Source organism: Kwoniella botswanensis, chromosome 1 (assembly GCF_036426115.1).
Source record: "Kwoniella botswanensis chromosome 1, complete sequence".
NCBI classification, from domain to species: domain Eukaryota; kingdom Fungi; phylum Basidiomycota; class Tremellomycetes; order Tremellales; family Cryptococcaceae; genus Kwoniella; species Kwoniella botswanensis.
In genome coordinates, this window is record NC_088599.1 from 11,893,534 (window position 1) to 11,920,378 (window position 26,845).

The 26,845-nt window shown below is 45.7% G+C and overlaps 13 protein-coding genes across 13 annotated transcripts; 7 read left to right on the forward strand and 6 right to left on the reverse strand.

The window, feature by feature from the left end:
- Positions 1-602: 602 nt before the first annotated feature.
- On the forward strand, positions 603-3,173 carry L199_004489 (uncharacterized protein; the record flags this gene model as incomplete). Its single annotated transcript, XM_064890216.1, has 1 exon — positions 603-3,173. One exon carries the CDS (start codon positions 603-605, stop codon positions 3,171-3,173), a length of 2,571 nt encoding a protein of 856 aa, XP_064746288.1.
- A 1,442-nt stretch (positions 3,174-4,615) lies between these two features.
- On the forward strand, positions 4,616-5,731 carry L199_004490 (uncharacterized protein; the record flags this gene model as incomplete). The annotated part of the gene is made up of 1 exon (XM_064890217.1): positions 4,616-5,731. One exon carries the CDS (start codon positions 4,616-4,618, stop codon positions 5,729-5,731), a length of 1,116 nt encoding a protein of 371 aa, XP_064746289.1.
- Positions 5,732-6,461: 730 nt separating this feature from the next.
- Positions 6,462-6,901, reverse strand: L199_004491 (uncharacterized protein; the record flags this gene model as incomplete). Its single annotated transcript, XM_064890218.1, has 3 exons — positions 6,462-6,612; positions 6,713-6,799; positions 6,891-6,901. 3 exons carry the CDS (start codon positions 6,899-6,901, stop codon positions 6,462-6,464), a joined length of 249 nt encoding a protein of 82 aa, XP_064746290.1.
- A 2,421-nt stretch (positions 6,902-9,322) lies between these two features.
- Positions 9,323-9,529, forward strand: L199_004492 (uncharacterized protein; the record flags this gene model as incomplete). The annotated part of the gene is made up of 1 exon (XM_064890219.1): positions 9,323-9,529. One exon carries the CDS (start codon positions 9,323-9,325, stop codon positions 9,527-9,529), a length of 207 nt encoding a protein of 68 aa, XP_064746291.1.
- Positions 9,530-10,183: 654 nt separating this feature from the next.
- Positions 10,184-11,326, forward strand: L199_004493 (uncharacterized protein; the record flags this gene model as incomplete). The annotated part of the gene is made up of 1 exon (XM_064890220.1): positions 10,184-11,326. One exon carries the CDS (start codon positions 10,184-10,186, stop codon positions 11,324-11,326), a length of 1,143 nt encoding a protein of 380 aa, XP_064746292.1.
- A 360-nt stretch (positions 11,327-11,686) lies between these two features.
- Positions 11,687-12,409, reverse strand: L199_004494 (uncharacterized protein; the record flags this gene model as incomplete). Its single annotated transcript, XM_064890221.1, has 1 exon — positions 11,687-12,409. One exon carries the CDS (start codon positions 12,407-12,409, stop codon positions 11,687-11,689), a length of 723 nt encoding a protein of 240 aa, XP_064746293.1.
- Positions 12,410-13,141: 732 nt separating this feature from the next.
- Positions 13,142-14,177, reverse strand: L199_004495 (uncharacterized protein; the record flags this gene model as incomplete). The annotated part of the gene is made up of 5 exons (XM_064890222.1): positions 13,142-13,203; positions 13,268-13,336; positions 13,406-13,447; positions 13,555-13,728; positions 13,799-14,177. 5 exons carry the CDS (start codon positions 14,175-14,177, stop codon positions 13,142-13,144), a joined length of 726 nt encoding a protein of 241 aa, XP_064746294.1.
- Positions 14,178-14,706: 529 nt separating this feature from the next.
- On the reverse strand, positions 14,707-15,557 carry L199_004496 (uncharacterized protein; the record flags this gene model as incomplete). The annotated part of the gene is made up of 4 exons (XM_064890223.1): positions 14,707-14,768; positions 14,842-14,928; positions 15,027-15,245; positions 15,335-15,557. 4 exons carry the CDS (start codon positions 15,555-15,557, stop codon positions 14,707-14,709), a joined length of 591 nt encoding a protein of 196 aa, XP_064746295.1.
- Positions 15,558-16,168: 611 nt separating this feature from the next.
- On the reverse strand, positions 16,169-17,295 carry L199_004497 (uncharacterized protein; the record flags this gene model as incomplete). Its single annotated transcript, XM_064890224.1, has 4 exons — positions 16,169-16,297; positions 16,407-16,480; positions 16,557-16,827; positions 16,915-17,295. The coding sequence occupies 4 exons, from the start codon at positions 17,293-17,295 to the stop codon at positions 16,169-16,171; spliced, it is 855 nt and encodes a 284-aa protein (XP_064746296.1).
- A 623-nt stretch (positions 17,296-17,918) lies between these two features.
- On the forward strand, positions 17,919-19,156 carry L199_004498 (uncharacterized protein; the record flags this gene model as incomplete). Its single annotated transcript, XM_064890225.1, has 4 exons — positions 17,919-18,293; positions 18,365-18,615; positions 18,746-19,031; positions 19,109-19,156. The coding sequence occupies 4 exons, from the start codon at positions 17,919-17,921 to the stop codon at positions 19,154-19,156; spliced, it is 960 nt and encodes a 319-aa protein (XP_064746297.1).
- Positions 19,157-20,759: 1,603 nt separating this feature from the next.
- Positions 20,760-22,191, forward strand: L199_004499 (uncharacterized protein; the record flags this gene model as incomplete). Its single annotated transcript, XM_064890226.1, has 9 exons — positions 20,760-21,058; positions 21,143-21,239; positions 21,316-21,424; positions 21,493-21,532; positions 21,587-21,621; positions 21,705-21,781; positions 21,838-21,937; positions 22,006-22,082; positions 22,153-22,191. 9 exons carry the CDS (start codon positions 20,760-20,762, stop codon positions 22,189-22,191), a joined length of 873 nt encoding a protein of 290 aa, XP_064746298.1.
- A 591-nt stretch (positions 22,192-22,782) lies between these two features.
- L199_004500 (uncharacterized protein) lies at positions 22,783-24,107 on the forward strand (the record flags this gene model as incomplete). The annotated part of the gene is made up of 9 exons (XM_064890227.1): positions 22,783-22,994; positions 23,062-23,158; positions 23,222-23,330; positions 23,403-23,460; positions 23,516-23,550; positions 23,611-23,681; positions 23,763-23,859; positions 23,926-24,002; positions 24,075-24,107. 9 exons carry the CDS (start codon positions 22,783-22,785, stop codon positions 24,105-24,107), a joined length of 789 nt encoding a protein of 262 aa, XP_064746299.1.
- A 662-nt stretch (positions 24,108-24,769) lies between these two features.
- L199_004501 (uncharacterized protein) lies at positions 24,770-26,645 on the reverse strand (the record flags this gene model as incomplete). Its single annotated transcript, XM_064890228.1, has 5 exons — positions 24,770-24,814; positions 24,885-25,167; positions 25,291-25,761; positions 25,886-25,960; positions 26,029-26,645. The coding sequence occupies 5 exons, from the start codon at positions 26,643-26,645 to the stop codon at positions 24,770-24,772; spliced, it is 1,491 nt and encodes a 496-aa protein (XP_064746300.1).
- Between the last annotated feature and the right edge of the window lie 200 nt (positions 26,646-26,845).

Consider the following 26,845-nt stretch of genomic DNA (forward strand, 5'->3'; position numbering starts at 1 on the left):
GTAGCTTGTACAGGTGTGGGTGTGTTACTCATCGCCACCCGACATCCTTCTGCATGCATAGGTAATGCAGTGTTTCTATTTGTATGGGGATTGGATATTGCTATTACGGTATTCCGGTACGAGCGGATGTCTACATGGCAGTCAAGGCGTTTATTTACCTAGTTCAGTTTGAGCAAATCAGTTTAGCCGGTTAGATCATCAAACCGCAACCCTGTTATATTCCGTTTCGTTTCGTTTCGTTTCCTTCAATCCTTGAATCATCTCTTCCATTCTTCACCAGGTCAATCGTCATCCACAGCCCATCTTACAGTATCCTGCAACAAAGCTCACTGCGCGGTCTCTCATCGCTGTCAGCATCTTCAGACAAGCACTATCTGTCGAGATTCCCCGGGCACCTCTATCCCGGAACGAAAATACAACATCAACAATACAACGTCTGTAACCAAATTTTGTACTCTGCAGCATCGGATCATTCGTGAGTGTGCTTCCTTTGCACCACTTACTTATCCCTCTCAGCATTATCTCGGAAGGCCGACTATCATCTTCATCTCCTCAACCAATACACATGCTAATCTGACGCTGTTACGCTTCCACCATCTAGGATGCTGCAAAGTTCCTCTTCACCCTCACCCTCACCTACTCCAGCGACTTCACCGCCCAATCGACAATCTCCAGCTGCTGCCTGGATCCAGCGACTCAATGCACCACGGTCGACCAGCTTTGATGCAGGCCTTGAACTCAATCGCAATGGAAATGGTGTTTCAGCGCTAGGATACGGCAGACCAGGACAGGAAGAGATGGAAATGATCGTTGATGAGAATGGAGCTGGACCATCTAATCCTGCTGTCATCGCGTCTGATCTTAGAAGAGCAACTAGTCTAAGAACTGCTGGTGTATTTGGCGGAGCAGGTAGGGAGACGGTCAGCTTCGGTGCTGCAGGATCGAATCTTACTTCACCTCCTAATGCTGCCGCTCAATTATTCACACCTCCCTTGGCATCCAGACACCCGTTATTCTCCCATCATGCGGTGCAGGCTCCTGCTTCGACTGGCGGTGTACCATCCGTCCATTCATCCGACCAGGGTCCATCATCCCCAGCATTCATGTCTGATCCTGGACCTTCTGGGCCTCCTTCGCCCTCAGCATCTGACCTATCTTCCAGTGCGTTCTCACCCGCTTCGGCTTTCCTATCCCACTTCTCGTCCTCGATGTCACTACGTCCACCGCAGAATCTGGCTCCCGACGCTCAAGGTGCAAAAGTATCAGACTATATCTTAGGGAAGATTATAGGTAGAGGTGGATTTTCAACTGTGCGCAAAGCAACACACGTACATACCGGGGAAATATTAGCATGCAAGATTGTGAAGCGGGACGATCTGTCCGATAGATCAGGATCATTGGAGAAGTTCGAAGATGAAATCAAGATATGGCAAAGCTTACCCAAACATCCAAGTCTACTACCACTAGTGGAAATGCACCGAACGCCATTCGCTACTTTCCTGTTCACACCTTACATGTCGGGCGGATCGCTGTTAGACGTATTGCAGAGAGAAGGTGGATCGGACAAAACAGCTCGAAAATGGTTCCCCGGCGTGGTCAACGCCGTGCAGGTGTTACATGAAGGTCATGAAGGTTTTGAAGGTGGCATCTTACATGGGGATTTGAAATTAGATAATTTCCTAGTGGATCAGTCGGGATCAGTCATGGTAGCTGATTTCTACATGGCACAGAAGATTCAAGATAAAGATCATAACAGTCATCAAGAAATGAATTTGACGGTCCCTCCTCCCCTCGTCGTGGGTCATTCAAGTCCCTCAGGTAGACACTCCACTTTACCTGCTGGATATCATAGAGGTCCGAGAATGTCCTCACCACTTCCTTCATCCAAACACCGACCAAACGAACATCCCTTACCCGATAATATCACCCCTCATCCCACCCAACCCTTCCCTTCGGCTTCCTTACCATACGCTCCCCCAGAACTACTTCGTGCTCCACCAGCAGGTCCATCGCTTGCTCAAGACGTGTGGGCATTAGGTATAATACTTCATGCGTTACTTACTGGCAGGCTTCCATTCGTGGACGCCTTCGATCCTAGATTACAGATGAAGATTCTACGCGGTGCATGGGAAGAACCGGCCTTCCTAGGTAGAGAATGGCTAGAATGTCTACACGGATGTTTAGATGGGAACAAAGAGACTAGGTGGACCGTGAGAAGGGTGAAAGAAAGTGACGCGGTCAGCGGATGGGCAGAAGTGAAATCTCGAAGCAAGTCTCGAAGTCGATCGAGGGCAAGGATGGGTATGGGTTTGAACGATGGTTATGTCGATACCATCAGGAGAGACGGTAGTTCTGGACCTGTCTCGATTGGATCACCATTTGGTAGAGGAAGAACAAGGAAACATTCCACCGCTTCTTCAGGTTCGGCTTCAGCCTCAAGAGATAGAATGTATCAACAACCTCAAGCGCACGATGATCGACTTGATGTCTTCACTTCTACTTCTCGTCCACCTAGCACCAATAATCGAAGAGATGATCCTCGACATCCCCGATCTAGATCTGCTAGTGCCTCGAGATCAAGAAGTAGTGGAAACGATCATAGGCCAATGTTCACCTTGGATGCTCCAGATTTAGTTAGATCACTCGAATCCGTTGATACCGCTCGTGGGCGAACTACTCGTAGAGGAGAGACGAACAATGGTCTGAATATACCTGGTCTACCATATGCTAGGCATTCCGGTGAAGTTGCAATCACAGGATTACCGATACCTGGATATTCCAACTCTCGCTCAAGATCACGTAGTAGACCAAGGATCGCTATCCAACCTCAATCTGCACCTTCCTATCCTACCAATTTCGGTACTTCCCTTTCATCCGCTACAACATCGTCCTATAACCCAATGAACGTCCCTCCCCACTCGCCCGGTACTTCACGATCGAGATCGAGTCATTCACCATCTGTCAGTAGAGGTGGTAGAAGCTTGAGTAGATCGAGGGATTCACCTGTATGGGAGGTATCGCAGCAAGCCCCAGAGAGATACTCGTATGGTCGAGAGTTAGATATGGTCCATGAGGAGAAGGGAAGGGTGATACATGAGGAGGATCGTCACGAGAGTCAGAGGGGTAGAACGGGGAGAAGTAGGAGTAGAGGTAGAGCTGGAAGGGGGTATTAGAATAAACGAAAGAAACGTGGAGGTAGGCTTCGTAATTCGATGGCTAATGGATATGAGTGGAGAGCAAGAGTACGACTTAGAAGGTATATAACCTGTAGTAGAGTTAGATCAGAGGGATTTTGTACGATCAGTGTTTCCCATCAAATATCGTTTTGGTGCATTCTACAATGATATCTAATTGTCGAAGAATATATCAAACTTATTACCATGCAAATTGTGTGTATATTGATCGCCTCCATAATCATCTGCATCAATGATATCGAGGTTGAATGTAACGGAGGGAGCCAGAAGCCAATTGTATAAATTATATACTCTTACTTCCCTTCACTGATTACAAGCAGTACTCGCGAATTTTGTATGTTCACCGCAAGTGGCGCCTAACGACCATGCGTGTGGCCCCCTTTTCAAGTAATTCTCCTCGTAGTTTGTGACTGCGACCACTAAAACAAGTAGAGCGGCCCTCAAATGCTTAAAAAGAAGAGCAAGGAGCCGAGAACACAAAAAGAATCGACGTTGGCATGATTCGAACATGCGAGCCTGACGGCACGGGTTTCCAGATATTTCAAGTTCTAGACCCGCCGAATAACCACTATCGCACAACGCCGCGATGATATGTTTTTACCTTTTTTGTTTGGTATGTATACCCTTATACCTCAGCTTTACGGTACCCCTCGCCTTCTTGTACCTGTTCTGAACAGTCCTATGGACACAGCAGCTCGTATTTCCTTTACCGGGGATTAGTTGCCCTCGGAAGGCTACTTCACATCTGTGAGCCCGAAAGGAAAGTCACAGAGACTGCTTCTCCTGCTCAACCCAAGGTCCGACCGAAGCCCGGTTGACGTTCGAAGTCAGAACTCTAACCTCATGAATTGTGGTCTGAGGATGTGTCGATCTACCCCCTCACTCTTCGACTGCTCACCAGGGTTTGTCATATGCTGAAAGGGAATCAAATCCACCTTCGCAGGCCAAATTGTAAATCTTAGCGAAGCTGTAGTCCACCAGCGGCATCGCTCTTTTGTCAGAATCCAGAATTACATCGGCAGTTGAACATAAGCTTGTTATACTTTTTGTTTGCACGTTTGAGGCAATTGAAAAGCTTGATTGATCTACTGATATGCATCTTGACGATGTTCGTACATATAAATGCCAGCCTTGATAGCTCATCGCTGATGTCTCGAGTTCCAGCAATTTCACTATCTTTTCCTTCCGATATGTTCTCCGTCTCTGACAGGTCCATGTTGAGTGACATACAACGTGATTTAGACGATATCGACGCGCTCCTGGGCAATGAGGTACCTTTTTCCGACAAACAAATCGGGACATCTTCAGAAGTATCTGATGTGGGACCTGTGTCTGATAATCCGCTTTGGACTCAGGACTACTGCCCTCATCGCAGCTTCATGCGTCCTCCTTATCAAGATCAACAAGGGTCAGCCCGTTTTATGACACCTCCATATGGACTCGCTCCTTCTTCAAAAGTCGCAGCGACCCTTCCTGAGTACTATGCGCCAGTTACCTCATCACTGGGTGGCATCTATCAAAATCTCAATGACCTCGAGACTCTGTTGCCCGAAGAGTCTGTTGAAAACCGTACCCACCAACCTCGATACTTGCAAGACTGTATACATGACCCAATGATCACCGGATCAACCCCTCAGGACGATCAGGCACCCGCCGCTGGGACGAGGGAGAGAGTGAATGTGGCACTACCTCCAAAGGCTTCTCTCATATCTACGTCAGAATACTCTGCTGACACTCTTGATTCGTCATCCGCCAAGGGGATGTTTAGAAATGACATGATCCGTGCGGACTATGGCGTAAATAACACCTTGACTCAAGCACTATGGAATAACAAAAATATATTGTCGCCATCCTCCTCCGTCCTTCATCAACAGCAATTTTCTTCTGACAATACTCAAATGTCCACTATTATCGCTCCTGATGCCCAGATCAGCTCCAAGCGCAACATGAAACGGTTGACGACGGAATACGTTTCGACGAGAGGTGTGACTCAGCACCATTTCGAACATGCCATGGGTCCCACTTTCACGGGGAACGTGAACCTAAAGCGGTATCAGACCCCTGGCAGAACTACTTACAGCCTCGAGCATACTGGGCCATTGCAAGATGTTACAATCTGGCCTACTGATGAGCCTGAACCCGGTCGGTCAAACATACAAGTACAGTGGAGCTGCTCACTCACTTTGGATTCGAGAAATCTTACAGCAGTACCCCAGGTAGATGATGAGGGTTCTCTGACAGTCCAAAGCATCGCCCAAAACTCATCCAACCCTTTTAAGCCTGTCAAACCTAAAAGTGGGAATGGTACGGTCTTATACAAGATGAGGAAAGCTTTCATGGATGAGATAGGGGCTCAGATGTCTAGTGCCAAAGCCACCAAGATACCTACCTCCATAATCAGTTTTGAACGCTCAGTGAATAGAGTGATGGGCTATCAAGGGAGTATCACAAGTAAGGCTGGATCAAGAGGTAGACAAACCAAGTTGACCGTACCACTTCAAGTCGAGGTTAGTTTAGCTTTTTCGGCGAAGTCATAGTGCTATAGATCGGCCTGTGTCACCGTTCCTATCTGACGCCTGTTCAGTGTGATGCAATGTATGTCAAAACTATCTGATATGGGCTTTCCCGCTAGCTATGAGAGAACTTGAGAATGCGTCGTCTCCTGCAGTACACAGATATCCCAGCTGTCCAGCGTCCTTTTCAAGATGAACTTTTCTAACCTTCTCTTTGGGTTATGACCAGAGCTATGAATCTCAGCACTCGAGACACACATGTTGCAAAGCGTTTCAGCTTTGAAAAAGGGAAGCACGCATCCTTTCTAGGTTGCGAAGATACTTTAGGTGGACCATCGCCCCGTTTACACCTTTGAGGTGCTCGAGTCGATCTGCGAGGCACATATGCCGTGAGAACACCATCAGTTCATCAGTGAATCATCAGAATGGGAATTGTTCATCATTCCCAATATCTAGTATGGCCATCATATTGTTCATACTCAATGCAGACAAGAATGTTTTCAAGTTCAACCGTTGTTTCATACAGGGCATACCTAGCCGTGAATGAAGTAAGACCTTGAGATACTGTATCAAAGCACAGTGCGCAATATCGGATTGGGCAGTGTTCGATTCAGTACGTCGAAACGCAGAAGCGATACAGTGTGCAGAAGTACAATGTCAATTAATGTGCATATAACACCGAACATGCCACAGCTAATCCTTTGATGATCGATATCCTTGTGCAGTACGGGAGTTTGTTGTATACCGTAGTGTATCAACCAATGGCGCGTTTACCTTTAGGAGTACTGGCAGGTTTAGACTTGATCTCGTCACAGACTGTACTGAGTTTGGTCAACGCAGTGGCTGTGTCGGACATGTCCATGGATTGTGATTGCATGTAGCTCTCCACCTGCTCTACCGCATTGCTGTACATCCTATAGATCAGCTTTCAGTTCCTCACTTTACGTATATTACAGTGGGCACAATCATGATATGGGGTGACAGTCATCCTCACGATGCACTCACGTGACCCATTCTCTTGGATGTCCCTGTAGCACCGTTTGCGCTGAAATAGTCAGCCTTGATCTGTCGGCTTGACTGAATGAAGAGCTGCTACAATATAATAACGCTTGATGATCAGCAAAGTAAAGAGTATCAGATGATATTCCGCAAGGCAGGGCTAACTTTTGGTAAGTTCACTTACGTTTGGGACATTCTCAATTATCGGGTACAAGTATGGTGTGTGTGAAGGTTATTGTTGCGTAGGTTGTCTATGTTGTACGTGTACTTTACAGTACTGTATTGAGAAGAGAATAATTGGTAAAACTACCGGGACATACGCCAATCCAGATTCGCCATATATATATATATATGTCACCAGCACTCTCAACAGAAGAATTGAACGTCCGATGCATTACCGCCGCGCATTCTGAGCCTCAGAGAATCTCAACGGGTATCCTTAGACTCTTCTTCGGACACGACACTCCGTCATGGAGGAGGCCAGAGTAGACACTCAAAGGATGTACGCGGACTTGTCTACGGGTACAATATTTCAAGTCATGCTCGCTTCCATTTCGGGATATCAGACCGTTCTCGATCTCCGACAAAGAATGTTGGAGTCGATAAATCCGCCTAATTGCCCGTACGGTCATGTAATAAGCCTACCTTCCTTCAAGTCTAGGCCCTCATACATGTATGCAGCTCCATCTGAAGGACGGATAATCTACGGTGGTCTATCTGCTTCGCAATCTGAGGTTCGAGGTCCGCACTTTGATCCGCGCTTCCCATGCTTCTGTCACTCAGTAAATGCGTTCCAATCTCGGTAGATTGACCTGTGGCTGTAAGCCACTGGCACCGCACAACAAGGAGTTATGGACATCTCGCCATAGCTCTCGAGTGATCAAGCCCATGGAAAGGTCTGATACTGCCCTCAACTAGCATAAAGCCGATACTGCGTGGCAACACCGAATTCAACATTGCCAGCGAGTAAGAACTACCTTTCCATGATCATAGTTTGCTTTCCTCGTTGATACCTGACTATAGACTAAATCTGATATTGTGCATAAACATATCCTCATCAAACACTAACAAAGTATCTATAGCATAGATGCTACTTGACTGCCTCAAGTCAAAGGCAATAGGGCATGTGCCGCTTTATATAAGGCGTTTTAGGAAACACCGTTTCTCTTTCCCTTGGAATCTGGACTAGTGGTTGAGCCTGCACGAATTTCCTGGCTGTAGCTGGTCACGAGTGTAGCGGCACGATTCAAGTCTGACATACTATGTTGCCTGTCGGTCATATATTCTTCGGTCAAGCGAACAGCCATCCTGTGTGCACATCTCAGTGAAATCAGCGTCGCCGCGAAGGTCATGCCAAATCACAGTTATCGATGGGAGGATCTCTCACTCGGCTTGCATATCCGTGCATCCCTGGGAGGCCGCGTGGCTAATCAGAGACTTGCGATGAACCTCATTGAAAGTGTTAGTACTGACCCTTGAAAACGATTCTCTGTATCGATGACGGTTGTTAGATGGCATGATTTATGATCTGTGAGCTATATTCGCTTCGCTCGACTGATACGCATTAAGCGTGTGAAATATCACTCACGATTGTGACATGGTGATGATGATTACGCTTGAGGTTGTCGGCAATTGATGGATGGAAACTGATGTGCGATGAGTATTGATGAAGAAACGCTAGGAGGTGAAAGCAGCTTGTGGAAACCCTTTTAAGGTCTAGTCGGCTGACTAGCATACCCTACAGACGGCTATGCACGACTGAAGGAGCTGACTGGTCCTTCTGTCCTGAGATAAGAAGCGAAGATTCTCGCCCTGCGTGTATCAAGAATTGCACCGCCGGCGGAAGAATCAAAGTATCTGGTCGTTTCACACCTATCCTTCGAAACCATTGCTTCTTGCTTCGATACGTTCTGGGAAATACAACGCATTGGGGATAAGTACTCGGTCGTTGGAGACATCTGTCTTGGAAATGGTGGGGGCGGATCGATTCTCAAGTCATCCGCTCATCACGGATCACCGAGAGTTGATCGGAGATGTCTCGAAGGGAGCAAGGCGATGCTGAGTGTTGACAAACCCGCGATTCGACCTTCAACGAGTATCATCCTCACGAATGTTCTTTGTCCAACATGTCCGGCATTATACAGTATATTTAAACTTCCTTTGAGTAGATAAGGCCTAAGATACCCAGGTTGCTATCTTCCAGATTCGACGAACCTCCTCCTCTTCCAGAACTTCACCTGGTCATCTCTGCTCCGATTATCCCAATCGAGCTCTTTCCCCTTTTGCTATCTATCATCGACGATCGATATACCCTCCATTCTCTCGCGTTGACTTCCAAGTATCTCAACGAGTTCGTCACCCCTCTCTTGTATGAGACAGTACACTTCAGAAAAGCACACGCTGCTCATGTGTTCTTGTTGTAAGCTCTCGCAGGTCGCAAATCCCTCATCGAACACTCACACCTCCATTTCGACATATCTGCATGGGACCTTGATACAGTACAATTCAAAAAACGATGTCCTAAATCCATACTCGATTCTGATCTGGAATCGTTAGATGCCCTGACAGTGATTTCGTCGGGACAACAAAGTCTCCTCGAGGCCGGACCACATCGACATGCGATCCGCTCCATTTGATCTGATTCAGAAATGGATTCCCATCTTCTGTCCGGCTAAAGGTCCAATGCGATTCCAAGGGAGACATATTGATCAACGGGGCGTGGAAGGTGATGCCCAATGGGCTAAGGGACAATGGTTTGGATTATTGATCAATCAATGGACAAACCCTAGGTACCTCGATCCGCCTATCGTTCCCCATTCGTAACCGACTATAAGCGAATGGAAGATAATAATAACCTTGCCTTCGCCCAAGGGTCATTTGAAGGATTTGGAAGAAATTATGAGAAGCAGCGGGAATTTCGATAGGTTCCATATCGAGGGGGGATTGTTGATGCCTTGTGTGAAAGAGCTGGCCCATCTGGTCCGTGATATAAGACCGAAATAGGAGATTAGGGGTGGTCAGAAGGTTACTAGAACTGATTGGAAGGCCAAAGATCCGACTCATGCCCACGCCGTGATCTTACTGCAGGAGTGGGTGTTGGAGAGAAGACAAAAAGAATCAAATCACTCAAGGTGGACTGTTGATACCGATCTCAAGTACAAGCACCACTTTTCACATGCCTGTCATCTGCTTCTTTGTATATGCATGTATGTATGTATTGCTCCGTCAAACCTTTACGTCCGCTATTTAAGTTATCACAACGGCGTAAGGTCTCTCGGATGAATTGATCCGACACCGCCGCGTGCCCTGATCTAAAATCCATTGATTGCAAAGGAATCTCTTGGCGACGTAACAAGATGATATCAACTATTCATACAATGATACTCATACGAGACTCACACGACAACATCCTCAAGATGCTTGATCGCACTCATCCACCAAGTTTGCCCGTATCATCAGTCCCCAATACTGAAAGACATGGGTAAATTCTCCTTCCGGCAGTTGTTCAAGCCAAAAAACAGACCCTCCGAACCCGACTATCTTGCTTACCCTCCCGAAAGCCTTCCATCCGGACCGTCAACATCCAACTTCGATGTGAACTGCAATTCCAAACTCATCTTACCGACCGACTTGATCCCACTCATCACCTCTTTCGCCGACCAGCCGACCCTCGCCGTCCTAGCTCGAACCACCAAGTACTTCAACAAACTCGCTATTCCCCTGTTATACAGACATATCAAGCTATTTAGCGCTCAGGCAGTCAAGTACTTTTGCCTATACATGTTTTACGTCAAACCTGAAGACCAAATCAAGCTGATTCGATCCATTCACATTCACTTCGAACTGATCAAATGGGATGTCGATCTATTTACCTTACGCAAGGAGTGGCCCGAGATCGCACCGCAACCATGGGCTACGGCAATATTATATGATATACCTGAATTGGTCATTACCAGCTCTGGGCCGACGAAGATAGCAGGGAATAATATGGCTCATCGAACGCTTTTAGATGATCTTGTAGGAGATTGGCTGAATCTGTTAGTAGGAATATATGGACCCAGGAGATTTATAGGTAAACATTATACAATGTCTGAAGAATCAAGAAACGACCGTGGAGGAGAGGAGGAGAAAGCAGGTGTGAATTGGTCAGAACAAACATTGTTCAACTTGATGTGCCGATGGAAAAACTTACAATACCTCAGTTTACCGATAATACCCTATCGTCACAATTTGCCGGCTGGCTTACTCGCCTCGCTAGAATCTCCAAAAGGACCATACAAATTCCTCAAGGAGATTGAAATACACAGTACGAATTTCGAACAATTCGGTGGAAATGGGGCGGCACTAGTCCAGTGGTTGGACGCTGTGTCGAGGAGGAATGGTGAATGGATGGATCCGGTAGAAGAGAAGAACAGGGAAGATAGAGAAGAATACGAAAAGATGGGATTACCCATACCCATCAAAATGCAAGGTGAAGAACCGGATAGGAGGATAATATTGAGGATTAGAGAACCTACAGAGAACAGCTCGATAGGTGAAGTGCAAGAGTGGATTGCTGGGAAAGAACCGAGGAACAGAGTGTTCAAGACTGCGGCTGAAGGTTGGGTGCTGGGTCGTTAGCTAGTTTGAACAAAGGCATTCGGGTAACAGCGAGAACGAATAGGGTGAGTGATGTGGTGAATTACATGTTCCTGGACGCTCGGACCTTGTGCTGATAATATCTTCTCCCCGTCAGGATTCATGGTATGCACGATCAGACTATGAAGTCCAAGATATTGATACGCAAAGCGAAACTCAATTTATCTCCGACATAACATGCATTCAATCACGCAAAGAGAAAGAGAAAGAAAGGTATGCTGGCTAGGTTTCTTCTCTGCGAACATTACGGCAATAACGAGAAGCAAGATCTTCAAAATCCTATAAAAGCCTATCATCCATCGTCAAATATGTATAGAAAGCTACATGTACTATATTATGACATCAAACATTCATTATTCTCTCTCGCCACTGCTCAGCACTTTCCACCAACCCCATATTCCAATTTGCTAATTCATGGAAACTCGCTTCCACCGAGATTATTGATTTATATTTCCATCGCAATTCCAATAGAAGATCATATAGATATAACAATTCGTCATCTTTGCATGGTAATTCGAGATGATGATATTGAGTTGAGTTCTTGATATAATTAACTTTAAGGAATTTCATCTTTCCCTCCTTCGCATTGCCCGGATCGATTTGACTCAATATCAAAGATTTCAGCATACACAACACGCTTCTCGGCGCAGTACAACGCATCGTGTCGAATGGTCTCTCTTGGTATGTCAAATGGAACGAGAGAAGATTAGGGTATTTGAGGATCTTCTTGCGTCTGGAGGAGATAAGGATATTGGCGATTTCAAGCGACTCGGTTTTCTCTTTATCGATATCGTCTGCGTATGTGTGGGCCATTTCGATATGATGAACCGCGTGGAATGCCCAGCTCGGCGCACCAGCTTGGAACTTCGCCATTTGATATCTTGAAGAGAGGGTGATCGATTTGTACAAGAGAGGCGAAGCTAGCTGGTTACATAGTCGACTGGTGAGAGTCAGACTATGCAAGATTTGTTGGTCGTTGACGAAAGAAATGATGTTTTCGAAGATTTCGGTGGATAAGGGGCATTGCCTGGGTTCGGGTTTGGATTCGAATTGAGCGAACATCATCTTGGAGTTATGTAGGATCGTGGATTGTACCCGGAAGTGAGATATGGGTGGCGATAATTCTTCAGGAATGAGCTATCCTTGTAAGCGATTATTTGCGCTCGAACACTGTGAGATGGAGAATGAAGAGAACGAGGAAGACAGATTCGAAAGCGGCAAACAGTTCTTCTTTTATATAACCACGGTTCCAGGCTACCTGTATCCGTGACCGCACTTGCTCAGGATTTTTGGGAAACAAAGTTCAGACTGCATAGAGGAACCGGCCAATAGAGCGTACGAATATCTGTGAGAGATGAATGACGACGCTGGTGATTAAGGTTAGGAAGTCTTGTTGTGCCACCTTCGGTAGAGTTAATGTACTTATGGTGTAAGATCCCTAAGATACCATACGGAGTTGGCACTGCAAAGCATCATCATCTAAATTTTCCTCTACTCTTTACGGTAATATTCCTCCATTACTCTAAACCTCCAGCTCTCAGCATCTTCATTCCCCCTAACGTCATCCACAATAACCATATCATGTATCCCCGCTGAGTTTTTACGTACCACATATTTCTCTAACCAATTCCTTTATTCCGGAATGCCGCGATGACGATTGGCAGCCGCACGGATCACCAATAGAACAGACAAAACATGCATGAGAGGGTGAACATTGCAATACTGATCAGAAACGCCATTGGCCTGGCTCTCATGAGGATTCAAGCGTCTCGCCTCCCACAAATTTAACCACTATTTTTATCGTCTTGCACCAACAGTTTGAGCGACCTTGTCTAACCCTTTTCCAATCAAAGCCATGACTACCAACTCAATAGGTATCATCAGCGGCGCACAGACAGGAGCATACACTACTGTAGTACTCACATTTTGGCCTCTTGGAATAAGTCGGTGAACGATCGAAATGTACAGAGACGTCAGATTCGGCTTTTCTTTCTGAGATGCGGTGAAAAATTTCCCATTTAGCACTCATATAGCCAGCTATCGAAATGTCTGTCAACTCACCATGTCTGCCTTTCGGCGGTACATGCATTCTGTCGGATCTCGCTACAATAGTGGAAGATAGATCATTTATCAATAGGATTTCCTCGACGGACGAAATAAAACAGATCACATAGGCTCAGTTGTACGTTTTTCCGTGACAATTTACTTACTGATAGGGGATGATTCATCTGAATATCCTGTCATCCCCTCTGAGATCGATAGAGTCCCCCTGCTATTGCTTGGTGAGCTGACGGAAGAGTGGGAGGACCTTTCATATACAGGATAGAGTTGTCTGGGCGATATAGGGCTGCCTGTGCTGATGGAAGATGATGATCTTGAGCTACCTAATGATCATCGATTGTCAGAACAACAACATGACCTTGACTTTTAGCATCAAGAGCACGTGCCACTCACTCGATATTCCATCTCTTTCTGAGTTAGAAGTGACGGACTCTGGATATGAAGAAGCATCACTGGAATGATATCTCCTTCCCCTTGTCCTCCTCATCTGTGGAGCAGAGATCGAATGGTCACTGCTATCGGAAGACAAACCCGAATACCCCGAGTAGTCCGATCGATCAGAGCTAGACGACACTACTACGTCCCTAGAATCTCTTGAGTCGGTGGAATTATCTATGTATCGCCCTTCAGAGCTTGAGGGAGTAATGTAGCCATCGTATACTGGTGATCTTGCTGTCTTGGGAGATCTAGGATCATCATCTTCTCTGAGGTATTTCGATTGTTTGTGATGTCTTTGATGTGTTCGTTTATCCCATTTATTCTTCAGACCCATTTCGGAGGTCTACACTGTAGCTCCTTTTTTGTACTATCGAAAGATTCGACCTTGAATGACTTAACGTGACAATTGAGTGGACTCTAAAAGCGACTATACGACATGAACCCATTAACAAATCCCTGTAAGGCTGTCATTATACGCTACACGCAAAGATCGGAATGGGTCGATCCACTGTATTGTACATCCTTTGTTACTCTTTACAGGTACAATTGGGTTGATCTCACGCTTCAAAGGATATTGAAAAGGATATATGATAAGCTTTCACTTTTCTTTCAGTGTCAGACAAAGGATGATAATTTAAATATACAAACTCACGAAACCTCTGCCGGAAACAACGGCTTGACCTTGAGCTTTGCAGATCCCACATCGCTTGATAAGTCAAGAAGATACTATATGCATGGTCGTTGGCGGAAGAAATGTCAAACAAACTAAGATATGATTGTGGGCTACACTCCTTCTCAGGTCTGACAGGTGTACCAGAGATGACTCATACCGATACAATGCGCGTATGTACTGTAAGGAGAGTCTACCAACCAAAGATCCTCTCCCAGAAACCTCTCTCGCGTACATATCTTCCTTTTGGGTGATCTACATTATCATCTTTTGTGTCAGCATCCAAATGTCGGTCGAGGGATGTTGCACTGTATGTCCTACTACTCACGTCGATGTTCTCTGTATCTTACTGGGTACATGAATTCAGGTTGAACTCTGTATCTATCCGGCAAGGAGGATTCGGAGGCTGAAGAGCCTATATCATTGCAGTGCATGGGCGGCGAAGGTCAGAACTACCAGATTCGTCTTTTCACCTGCCACATGCCGATTGGTGGTTAGGCAGACAACACTTACAAGTATAACAACTAGGAATAGAAGATAAAGAAGATTCCGACCCCGACCTATTCCAATACTCTTCACTCGAATCGGAATACGACCTCGTCGATGGAACACGCCGATTGACCCTATATCTTGGAGGTTGAGGGTCAATATACATAGTATCGCAAAATCGATCTCGCAGATTCGCCAATGCGTTATAGATTAGACCTCTCATTGAATTTGCTGTGGAGGAATCTGATATAAACCATATTACGATATTAGTAGACAGTTGCCTTCCCTAACCCCCTCCCCAATGCAGAGATCTGTATCACAATCGGACTCACCACTACTTCCGCTCCAATCTGAACTAGAGCACCAACTACTTTCAGACCATCTATCCTCTCTCCTTCTGTCCCGATAGCCGTTTAACCTTGAATTTCTTCCATCTCGATAATATGCGACTACCTTCCTTGGGCTTCCATCTCCTTTCCCAGCGACCATGTATAAGCCTTCTTGTCTTGGATCGTAGGGGACGAGTTGTGCGGGAGGATAAGCTCTGTATGGCATGTCGTGATATAGTGAAAGTGAGTGAGGGTAGAGTTATGGGAATATGGGTATATGTGGGTTGAGAGATATGCAATATTTGAATGAAAATCGTCAGTGGACTCATTGATATATACTTGTACGTTGCAATGTGGATATAGTGAGGTTAGGGCATGACGAGTTGCAACGCTTGACTACCTTTCATCAACACCATGACGAGCCCGGCTCTAGTAGGGTTTGAATGTGAAGAAAGGACGAGTAAAGGATAGTCACGCAAGTAGTGATGTATCAGTGTTGAAACGATTCAGCACTCATTGACGACATGGTTCTGAGATTAGTCAAGATGTGAATATCCTGCGTAATACATCCTCTTGGAAACGAGCTAATGAATCAGGACGCGAAGGCAGGAGAGTCGTCTGGAGGGGTGGAAGAGGAGAAAAGGTGATGTATGTACATAGGAGGAAATGGAGTGCGCAGGAGAGGAGCAAGAGCAGGAGAGGACGAGTCCAAAGCCGCATGAGTGAAGGAGATCAGTATCCCTGAAGTCTGGGAGGAGGTTGCGATCGATATAGATATTTGTACATACTCGTATATAGATCCTGCACAGATATATTTCCTGTCTTCTCCACGGATTCTCAAGCCTCAACAGCGTTTGCTCTAGAAACGTCAACACCGGCATCTATATCCTGCAACCTCTTCTTAAAGTCCTCCACAATCGTATTTGACCTAGCTTCTAATTCTTCGTTTTCCTTTTCCAAAGCAAGCTGTTTTATCAACAAGTCAGTCACCACTCTTCTCCGGCGACTGTGTAAGGTGAAAGGTGAAGTGAAAGAAAGCAATCGCAGTCGAATTGAATAAATGCTTGTCACTTACCACTTTGGCTTCTAATGTCTCGCTGTCCATACCTAGTCCTGTCCATGGATCGTATTCACCATTCGGTATGTCCTCTGTGACACAAAAAATAGTATCAACAAGTGTCTTTGTATTCATTTCACTATTTCCGTTGATGAAGAATCCACTCACTGATAGCATCCGGACTAAACACCTCTGACAAGACCTCATGTCGCTTTCTGAATCTCCCCATAGCTATCTCCCTAGGATCCAATTCGTCCAAAGCGTCTGCCCACGGTTCGACCGGTTCTCCGGAAACACCTTGAGGTGGTATTTGTGTTTGTGCCTGTTGAGAGGAAGTTGGTACAGCCATGGCGTTTTTCATGTAGTGTTCTTGTGAATTTGGAGGTTGAAAAGATGCTGTTTGACGGGCGATCATCTGAGAACCCACTGATGGTTTGGGCTATCGACAGGCAATATTAGCTTACTTCTCTTTCATTGTGAGATGGTACGACTAGCGAAGCAATAGGATAGTCGATGCACCACTCACCCCTCTCTTTTTCCTTCCTGGTTGATTTTGACCCTGTCCTTGCGCCTGTGCTTGAGCTTGAGCTTGCGCTGCCTGTGCTTGTGCCGCAGCGACAGCAGCTTGTTGAGCTTGTAGTTGTCTGTGTATTTGTTCCTGCTGCATCTGAGGTGTCATCCCATACATCTGTCTAGCACCGTACTGCTGGTTGATATTGGCCAATTGCTGTTGCTGTTGCAAGTATCCTTGTCTAGCTATCATTGCTAAATCCGCTGGGTTGACCATCGTAGGTTGTCCCTGTTGTTGTTGTTGTTGACTGTTGAACGTTCCTTCGGTGTTGGTCGACGATTGAGGGATCATCATTGGATAACCGTTGGACGACCCTGAGCCTGGTGTGTAGTTCATCGTGCTGATAAGAATCAAGGTGTGAGGATGGTCTAAGAAGTCAAATTGCAGGTAACGGATGATACGCTAAATATCTTCACAGTCATCCTTGATCCTGTTGTCGACATGAGCTAGCTCAAACAGTGCAAGTCGCGTAAAACGAGAGTCTTGGTGATCTTACGTAAACATCGGGTCTTTGAAATCCCCTACTGGGCTATCAACCTCTTTGTTGTAAACGACGATGCGTGCATGAGGTGGGAGGTGTATGCATGCATAGACTGTGTCTATGAGTGTTTCATGTGAGCTTGTGCCTTGATGGGGAATGACGCAAAGATACACAAGCATATACACTAGAACATTTCGCTCTGACACATGAATTGCGACTGTGGCTTGAGATGTTTCCTTGCCACTTGAAACTGAATTGGATAGATATCCTGCAATGTGATTGCGAAATGAAGTGAGATATTTCATGCAAAGGCAAACGATGTGATGACGCATTGTTGATAGATTGCTTATCGGCTCCTGTCCTTGTCGAATTTCTGTTGCTCGATCTAACATTGAAATATACATGATATATATCGTCAACATCGCGAAGCTTAACTGTACTGTACTGTACAGTAACCCAGCCAGATCGATATTCTACTATGTCCGAATCTTCTTCTGTAGTCCCGCCTCCTTCATATCACTCTCGACCAGCACCAAGTTACGATGCTCGGACATCACTGGGAGATATGTCCCTGCACTCCCTCACTCCCACCACACTCACAAAACCACAGCAGAAAAGATTACAAGAGATGATCCGAGGTTCTATGAAGAGTACGAAAGAAGATAAAATACCTTCCTCCGACCCATGGGTAGATGGGTTGACAGATGATGGTGGCAGTTTCTTCACTGCCAAAGGTACAATTAGATCCTTGAAACCTAAGAAGAACGATAAGGGTCAAGACCAGGAGGAACATGAAGAGGTAGATGAGGATATAATGGTTCTGGTGAGACAGCCGGGTAAGGGAGAATCTACTGTGAGTTGACGATCGCCGCCAGAGTCCAGTAGGGATATAATGATTTAATTGATATCGATCGATTTTACCAGATATCCCCGCAATCGAATCATGAACGAGAATGGACATATGGAGAGACTCCGATGCCATCGAGAGTACTTTACCTATTTCATCCACCCAAATCACCTCAGGCCAATTATATCCCCACAAATGTCAGTCTCAACCCTTGGGCATGGGTCGAAGCTGCTAGAGAAAGTCTGGAAAGAGCTTTTTGGGGCATACTAATGCCTTCTGTCAGTGGGGTCGTGGGAGTAACCGAGAAAGTAGGACATGGATTTGCCAAGTGAGTGAATCTTTCAGTATCTGGGCTTTTATCCCTTGGCAAGGATCAAGCTTCAGCATATGGCACATAGCTTCACATCATCACCAATGGAGGTACTCGGGGATATCAGCTGATGATGTGATTTTGTTAGCATGATCAACATCCTACCCTCACCGGCTACTCTCTCCTTGGAAGGCTCTGTAGCCTGGTCAACCAGCTCAACGATACAGCGTCCGGAGGACCCCAAACCTGAGATCAAACGACGCAATTCTACATACAGCTTCTCCGCCTCAGCATCATTGCGAAAAGAGTTTCAAGCGAAAAGGCATTTGTATGATCAAGAAACCCTCTACACCCTTCGTATGCCCCCAACTAAGGCTAGAGCGGCAAACGGAGAAGGAGGGCTAGATATCGGTCCTACCGCTAAACCGGTTCATGTAAGAAAAAGAGCCGGTATACCTTGGAATGATACCAAGACGGTGGATGATGGTCGACATGAGTTGGGTTGGGGTAGGAATGGAATGGAATGAATATGGGTATGGGTATAGGAATGAGGTTTTGAGGAATGAGGGTTCGTCTTCCGTACCCCTTTGCCTTGAAAGGGCTGTATTCTAGTATGGTATAGTAAACAGTTCATATACGAGTTCTGCGTTTGTTCGGTTTGGTGTCAATTTGTACCCTATGTAATTCTCCATTTTTGTATACGGTACAATTACACTTTATCGTTGTTGATATTTCTGGTCATTCTCCATCAACATCCTCACAAGTTATACTTCCGGTAGCTGTTTTGTTAGGAGATACAAGGTCCACCTGCAATATGCTGTTTATATTCTGATATAACTGTTCCTGTATACCATACACGATGCATGATATAAGCATATAAATAACTGATACCTTGAGGCATCGCGATGCGGAACCGAATATCAGGAACAACCGTGTGATGTGCAAGGCACAATGTGAGGGGCGTGTTCCGTTTGTTTGGTTCTGCAGCTACTAACCTCGTCAGTCATGTCCTTCGTCGCCTACATATATAACCCTTTTTATCACCGCGATCTTGTTTTATGGATCATATAAGCTTCCAACGACCAAAGGAAATGTCTTGGGATCCTTATGGCTTCTCGAATCCAGTTGCCTCGGATGTACCATGCCATCCTGAGAGTGGTCTTCCAAAACACTTGTATTCGTTTCCCTGACTGTCTTTCGTGTAAAAGGTGCTACACTGTATTGTACAGTTGAAATAGAATCCTTCGACTAAATTAGTTGCCATACAGTGGGTTGTCACAAATAACACCGTCAAAGATCGTATTGCTGTGAACAACGACAGTACCGTTTGGAAATCTTATACATTCACATATAGGTTCTGTACCTATGAGCATACTGACCTTCTGGCGAATGGTAGATATCTTAGGGGGGTTGAACGTGATGATGCAATCGATTTTTTACAATGCTGCATACAAACAGAATTTCGACAATGTCCTGAACTCCAGAGCTGTGGTGAGTGCTTACCTTTTTTTCCAGTACACTGACAAAACAAGAGAAATTGACCTGCTGGATTGGCTGGGGATATAGAATCTTCAAATGGTCACTCTTATCTTATAAGCTAGGTAGCGCTGTTGGAGTGCTCAAAACGGCACTCATTTCATTACTATCCTCACCTATCTATGATTTACGTGTTCCTTTTCTTTCTGTTCTAGAGAATGAGGATATTCTGGACTCCCATGTAATATCTCCTATGTCTGTCTGCATCCGCAACGGAAGGTCCCCTATGGTAGCCTGAAGTCTGATAGATCCGCAGGCTCTCTGCAGCAAAAAAGTCAGCAAACAGTGCCGTAAATGAGGCGACATACCTAGGAAGCTTAAATGCAATGTTTTCCTATCTGGTGACGTGCAGGCACGGAGCGGGATGTCCATCCGATAGGACTTTTGACAAGTCGCATAGGAATGTTTATCCATTTCGCGTGTGCTCTTTCGGTCCGCAACTTCTGCAAACAATGACCACAAGCCTCATTATGCGAACCGTTCGTAGTGTAGCCCTAACATGGAGAGGTGACTCGATGCTCATTCTTTCATATCTCCAATGCGAGGTCGAAGTCGCATCAAAGTGAATACTTTCTTGCCTTTATATATCTTCATTATCCACACAGTGACACAGATTTTCCACGAACATGATCAAAAGTTGCTTGCTCTCCTTCTTCGCCCTTCTCTTCCTGGTCTGTACACTAGCGCAACCTACAAATGTTCAGGAATATCGACCACGAGCCGCCCGTTCAGCTTTGCCTAGGAGAAGTAGCGAGCGAGACCTATACGTCAACAACAAACGATCAGCACGAGGCCTACCATTCAAGAGATCACTTTGCAGTACCAACGCAGAATGTTTGAGAAAAGGTTTACCATTGTTGAAACCTGTTCGAAGAGCAACGGGTACAAGGGCTCTTAGACCTCGTCAATCAGACTCACCAGAAGTGTAGGTTCATCTTCGCTTGCTGTCCATACAACGTAGACCTCGCGACGGTAGGACATCAGATTGACCATTGATTTGCGTTACCAGCTACTCTGGGGGCATTCAAGTGTTCAATTCTGATGGAAATAGTATAGGGTATATCTCGAAAAACATCAATCCAGATGGAGGCTATGATCTCACTACGGTGAGTAAAGCTTATACCAGCCCCTCCTCGATTGGTGATTGCACAAACTGATGGAGAACCATACTGTGCGATGCAGAGTCCATACGAGGCAGTATCATTGCTCTTTTCGCAAGACGGTTCCGACCCGTTCACGATCACGATATCTTCGAATGACAGACAAGCTGGTTATCCGTATCTAGGTGGCGGTGAGTCTATATCCTCGATATCAATCGCACCGCGAAGGGTCTGTCCTGATTTGACCATGAATCCCCAGCGTTCAATGATGGATCTTCCAATATTGGCTCTGGCTCTAGGTTCGTACACCTCTTCAAAACGGAGTACGAGCCATGACTGACTGTTCCTTATAGCGCATTCGCATTGTTGTCGGGTATCTCAAGAGAGAGTAAGTCTACCGTAGTCTTGATGTACATTACCTTGCCCTTAACGATGGACTTTCGCACTGATATATTGTCTTGAACATGACAGTCTCCGGAACCGCTCAACCTGATGACGAAGGTCTCGAAAACACTCGTGGCCTTTACGGTGGGCAGGAGACAGCAATCGTAAGTCGCTGCTGCACATATCAAGTAAAGCTTTTTTAATGACAAGCCGTCTTCAGTTCCTATATGATTCTTCAACTCAGGCTATCACCGGACGATGGACCAACACGGACAGTTCCAAGCAAGATACTATATTCTTCTATGGAAGTGGACAGAACTGTGAGAGGTGGCTTCACGCATAAATGATCTCATGTCATGGGTGGCTGATGAGAGACGGTATCTTATAGACGGTTTCGGTATGATTGCCCAAAGCAATTACCAGGCTTTCACACAAGATTTCGATTCCGCTTCACCTCAGATAGTGGTCAGTCTTTCTTTTGTCGGTGAATATCTTGAGAAGAACGATAGGCTGATAACGTGGCTTACTCTGATAGACGTTCAAGTATGTCACTCTCCCGTCTCCTGAGGTGTAAAACATGATTTGACTCATGACATCAAGTCCTTATCCACACCTTGCCTGGTCTACCGACTAGGCTATGTTCTTTCGGAACGAGAAAGGCAGGCCCGCCTCTCAATTCAGTTGGCCCTTCAATTGCATATTTTTACTTTTCTTTTGATTCCTCTGTTTCCTCATTCTGGGTATACTGTGTAGAATGTATTGAAACCCTACGTGAACTGATCTTGGTGACCGAGGTGTTGATAAGCTCTGAGTCATCCCCTAGAGCTCCGCGTCCAGGTCCTGGAAATGTCTCAGTTCTCCATCCGTCCACATAGTAATCAGATCTACGGTGTGTTGTAAGCCCAGATCAGATTGTGAATGTACCCGCGGATAACGCATCCCGAAGCAAGGTCGCGGGTTCGTGAGGCTAAAATACACTACATTACTGAAACATGGTTCAGCAGCTAAAACTCCCTCTTGCAGATCTACTAAATGCCCGTGTACAGCTGTCCCCAGGTCGGTTGGTGGACGCTGTCCGTCAGAAGGATATATAAAGACGTCGAGCTCAGAGAGAGGTGTGCTTATCATCAGATCACCTAGATAGTACATGATACATCTATACAACATGTGGACGATTCGACTCTTTACGATTGTCGCGCTCTTATGCCTCACCTCGGTATACTCCCTCAACCCAGCTAATGCAGGTGATCGGAAGAGCAAATCACTATGTTCCACCAATGCGGAATGTATGAAAATAGGTCAACCTCTGCTCAAACCCACAAGGCGATATTCCAGAAATCGTGCCCTTAGACCTCGTCAATCAAACGTTCCACCGATGTGGGTGCAATTTCTCAGGCCCACTTTGAATACCAGGCTTAGCCATCCTGACTATCTGGCACACTAGGTATACCGGAGCTATTCAAATTCTCGATGCCAATTCTAATTCATTAGGATACGTTTCCCGGACTTTGAATCAGGCAAACATATACGACGTCACTACGGTGTGTATCTGCAGATGATCTCTTGTGGTTCCTGCTCAATTCTCTGCATTCATCCTTCTGCAGGATTTGAACAATGCTCTGGTAGTATCTTTCGGTCCGAGCGATAACGGACCTGTACCGTTCACGATTTCACCGGGTACTCGAACTGCAGCCTACCCCTATTTCGGTGGTGGTAAGTTTCTCCGCGAAAGCACGGGAAGTAAGGGTCTCAGATCGGTTGCTAATAGTTGTACCTCTGAATCAGCATTCAACGGAGGGGCGACTACTGCCAATATGGGGGGTACCGGTTCAAGTGCAAGCCGGTAAGTCACCCACGGCTCTATCTTGGTCCGATATTGAAATGCTTTTTACATATAGCTCTTATGCCAGTTTTGTAGGCGCTGCCTCAGAAGGTGAGCGATTTCATCCTTTTACTATATGATAGCTCAAAATCTTGTGGCAACGGTGTTTAGTCAGAGGGAAAGCCCAGAATACACCTACTACCTTCCAACCCCGTGGCAACCAAGGGGTTGAGACAGATGTGGTAAGTGACAGCGAGTCTTCTTCTGATGATATCTATGGTGATAAGATCTTGCTAAAGTATGGCTGCTTGACCGATATTCAGTTTTCCTACAACTCCGCCACAAATCAGATAACAGCTCAATGGACGAATACCGATGGAAGTGTACGTGATACCATCTTTTATAGTGGCCAAGGTGGATGTGAGTTACAAATACATAAGTATCGATTCCAGCAGTGTCCTTGCTGATTTGTTCCGTCTGGCTCAGATGGTCTGGGAATGATATCACCCGTCAATTTTGCCGCTTTCCGATCTTCCTTCCCGTCTGCAAACCCTCAGATAGTCGTGAGTGATATGTGTGTTTCATGCTTGTACATCAATATCAATCATGCTGAAGAAGTCAATCGTCAACAATAGACTTACTACCTCGTCTCTCCCCCCGCGGCTTGATCCGTTGAATAGTCATTTTAGCTACTATGCGATACACGGGATCAGCCATGTTTGTAATGTATAAGCCTGTACCTCTTGTCACCACAGACCACTTGCTTAGAGACCTTGATTGCACAATTTAAAGACGCATCACACTTCAACACGAACAGACTTGTTGATCTCATCAGTGAAGAAGTCATACAACATGGGTATACACATTATTGAGGTAGCTGTGTTGGTAAGAGGCACCTTGTGAATATACCATCGGTCCTGCGCATGTTACGGCGCACGACAATCAATCCTCAATCTGATGATCCCCAAACCATGCACCACATCTATAGTACTAATTGATCCTCGGCTTGCTTTCCCCCCGACGCTCAAAATTCGCTACTCTACCCAGTCCTCCTTAGATACTGCTTCCTGCTTCGCTCTGTTCCTATGAGACATAATGCACACGGAATTTTTCGAGAAAAAGCATTCTATTTGACCCATTTGCGTTCTTTTCATGAACTACTCCATCCGCGGCAGAACATCGCTATTTCGAGGTCAGGTCAATCTGGAAAGGGTCAGCTACTGCATATCAAGAACCCGCGAGTGTAACGCATCATCAGTGGTTTGTTCAGTCAAGCAGCCTGATACCGCAGATGCATTTTTCCTGCCAAGCTTGACGGATATCAATACAATTAGGGTCGATTTATCCCTTGTTTCCTCAGATTCTCCTCCATCATCTACCAAATCAGATTATTATCATATTAGCGCGTGATCCATTGTGTCTGGAACCTGGATAAAAGAACTCACCTCCTTGAATTGAGTGATGATCATACCCTCTTTCTTCTCCTTTTCTTCTCTCTGCAATTTCAATATCGCTCTCTTCTCAGCTTCGTTGATCACCTGGTTCTCCTTTCTCATTCGGACAGCGTTCATACGTTGATGTCTTGATCCAGACATGACATATCCGGATTGTTCGAATTTTTCAATTGTAGCAGCCTCCATACCGATTTCTCCTCGTCGGGGGATACGTTGTCCCGATTCGGCATAGAGAGCCATCGCTTCTCCTTCTCCTGGTCTCATGTGGGCAAAGCTGTGAACGAAGGGTTAGCACATCATCCAATCGAGTAAAGAATCGAACATTATGTGGAATATGCTTTACACAGTCGTCTGCAGCGATATGCAAGAGAAATGAAGATAAAGTCAAAATACTCACGCTGATCTATCCATTCCTTTGTCTTTAGCTTCAGTAGGCAACTGAGGTCCGATCTCCTCATCATCGCTATCTTCTTCCAATCTCTTCTGAACGACTTTCTCGGGTGATTCATGATGGTGACTTTCGATCTTCTGTTTATCTTTCTCACTAGGGATCAAAACGACTTCTCCTCCTTTTTCGACCCATTGATCTGCCAGATCCTCTTCTTTTTCCTCCTCATCCCTAGCCGTTGACCTTCTTCTCTTCCTTCTTCTTTCCTCTGAATCAGATACACTGTCAACGGTATCGTACCTCTTCCTCCTCTCCCTTTCCTTCTCTTTGCGTCGTCTTCGACGTCTCTCCTCTTCCTCCGAATCGGTCTCTGAAGAAGACCGATGTTTCGATGTTTTGTGTTTGGATGACTTCGATTTAGATTTATGTTTGGATGATTTCGATTTGGATTTGTTCTTTTTACGTTCCGCTTCGAGTTCGCTAATCAACCGAAATCGTCAATATACAAAGCGTCCGAGATCTTGTAAAGACAACGCGAGGGATGAGGGATTTATGGCAATCATGAAAATGAGGGATCGTACGTTCGAGATGCGAATTCACTCACTCTTCATCCTGATAAGGTCTTTTAGGCGATTCAGGCCAGATTGATAATGGATTGTTCTCACGTTCTTGTCGACGTCTAAGTCCAAATTTAGCATTTGACTTTTCCTGGATTACACTATAATTGATAGCAAACCAATCACTCACCTCTCAAGATCCATATTACCAAATCTTTGATGTGGCGGGGGATTCTGCCAATTGGGCTTCTGAGAAGATTGCATTTTAGGTACCCATGGAGGGGGCATACCGGGTGGTCCAGAAGGTAAATCATCTCTTCTTCCATATCCATATCCTCCGCCATTACCGCTAGGAGGCGGAGGAGGCGAATTGGCATCGTAAGCGTTATAAGATGGTGAAGCTCTTCTTGGTCTATCATCTCTTTCTCTTTCTCTGTCAACTGATCTTCTTCTTCCTCCGTCCCTATCTCTATCTCTGTCGCGACGATCTCGTTCATCTCGTCTAGAGTCATATGATCTGAATCCTTCTCCATCCCTATCTCTTGCTCTGTCTCTATCCCTATCTCTTCTATCACCATCACCATCCCTTTCTCGTCTTTCATCTCTATCTCGACTTCTATCCCTGTCCCGTCGGTCATCTCTATCGCCGTCCCTGTCTCGTCTATCATCCCCACCTCGTTTCCTCTCCATCAACTTCCTCCTCAATTCTTCCTCACGGCTGTTCGATCCTTCTCCGTTTGTGGGCGCTGAAGATCGTGATGATCCAGCGGGGACAAGACCCATTCGCGATGGATGTACCGTTGCCATCTTTCAGGTAATATGTTGGAATGATACGTGATGAATGATAAGACGAAAGCGAGTAAAGTAGGAGAAAAGTCAGTCTAAGCTGAGAGCTCGAGTGAGTGGCAAGCTGAGTATATCGCAAATTACACGTGGATTTATTCGGTATGTGGCACTCGTGATCATGCCTGACGTAGTTGCTTGCATGCGGGAGGACGATACATGCA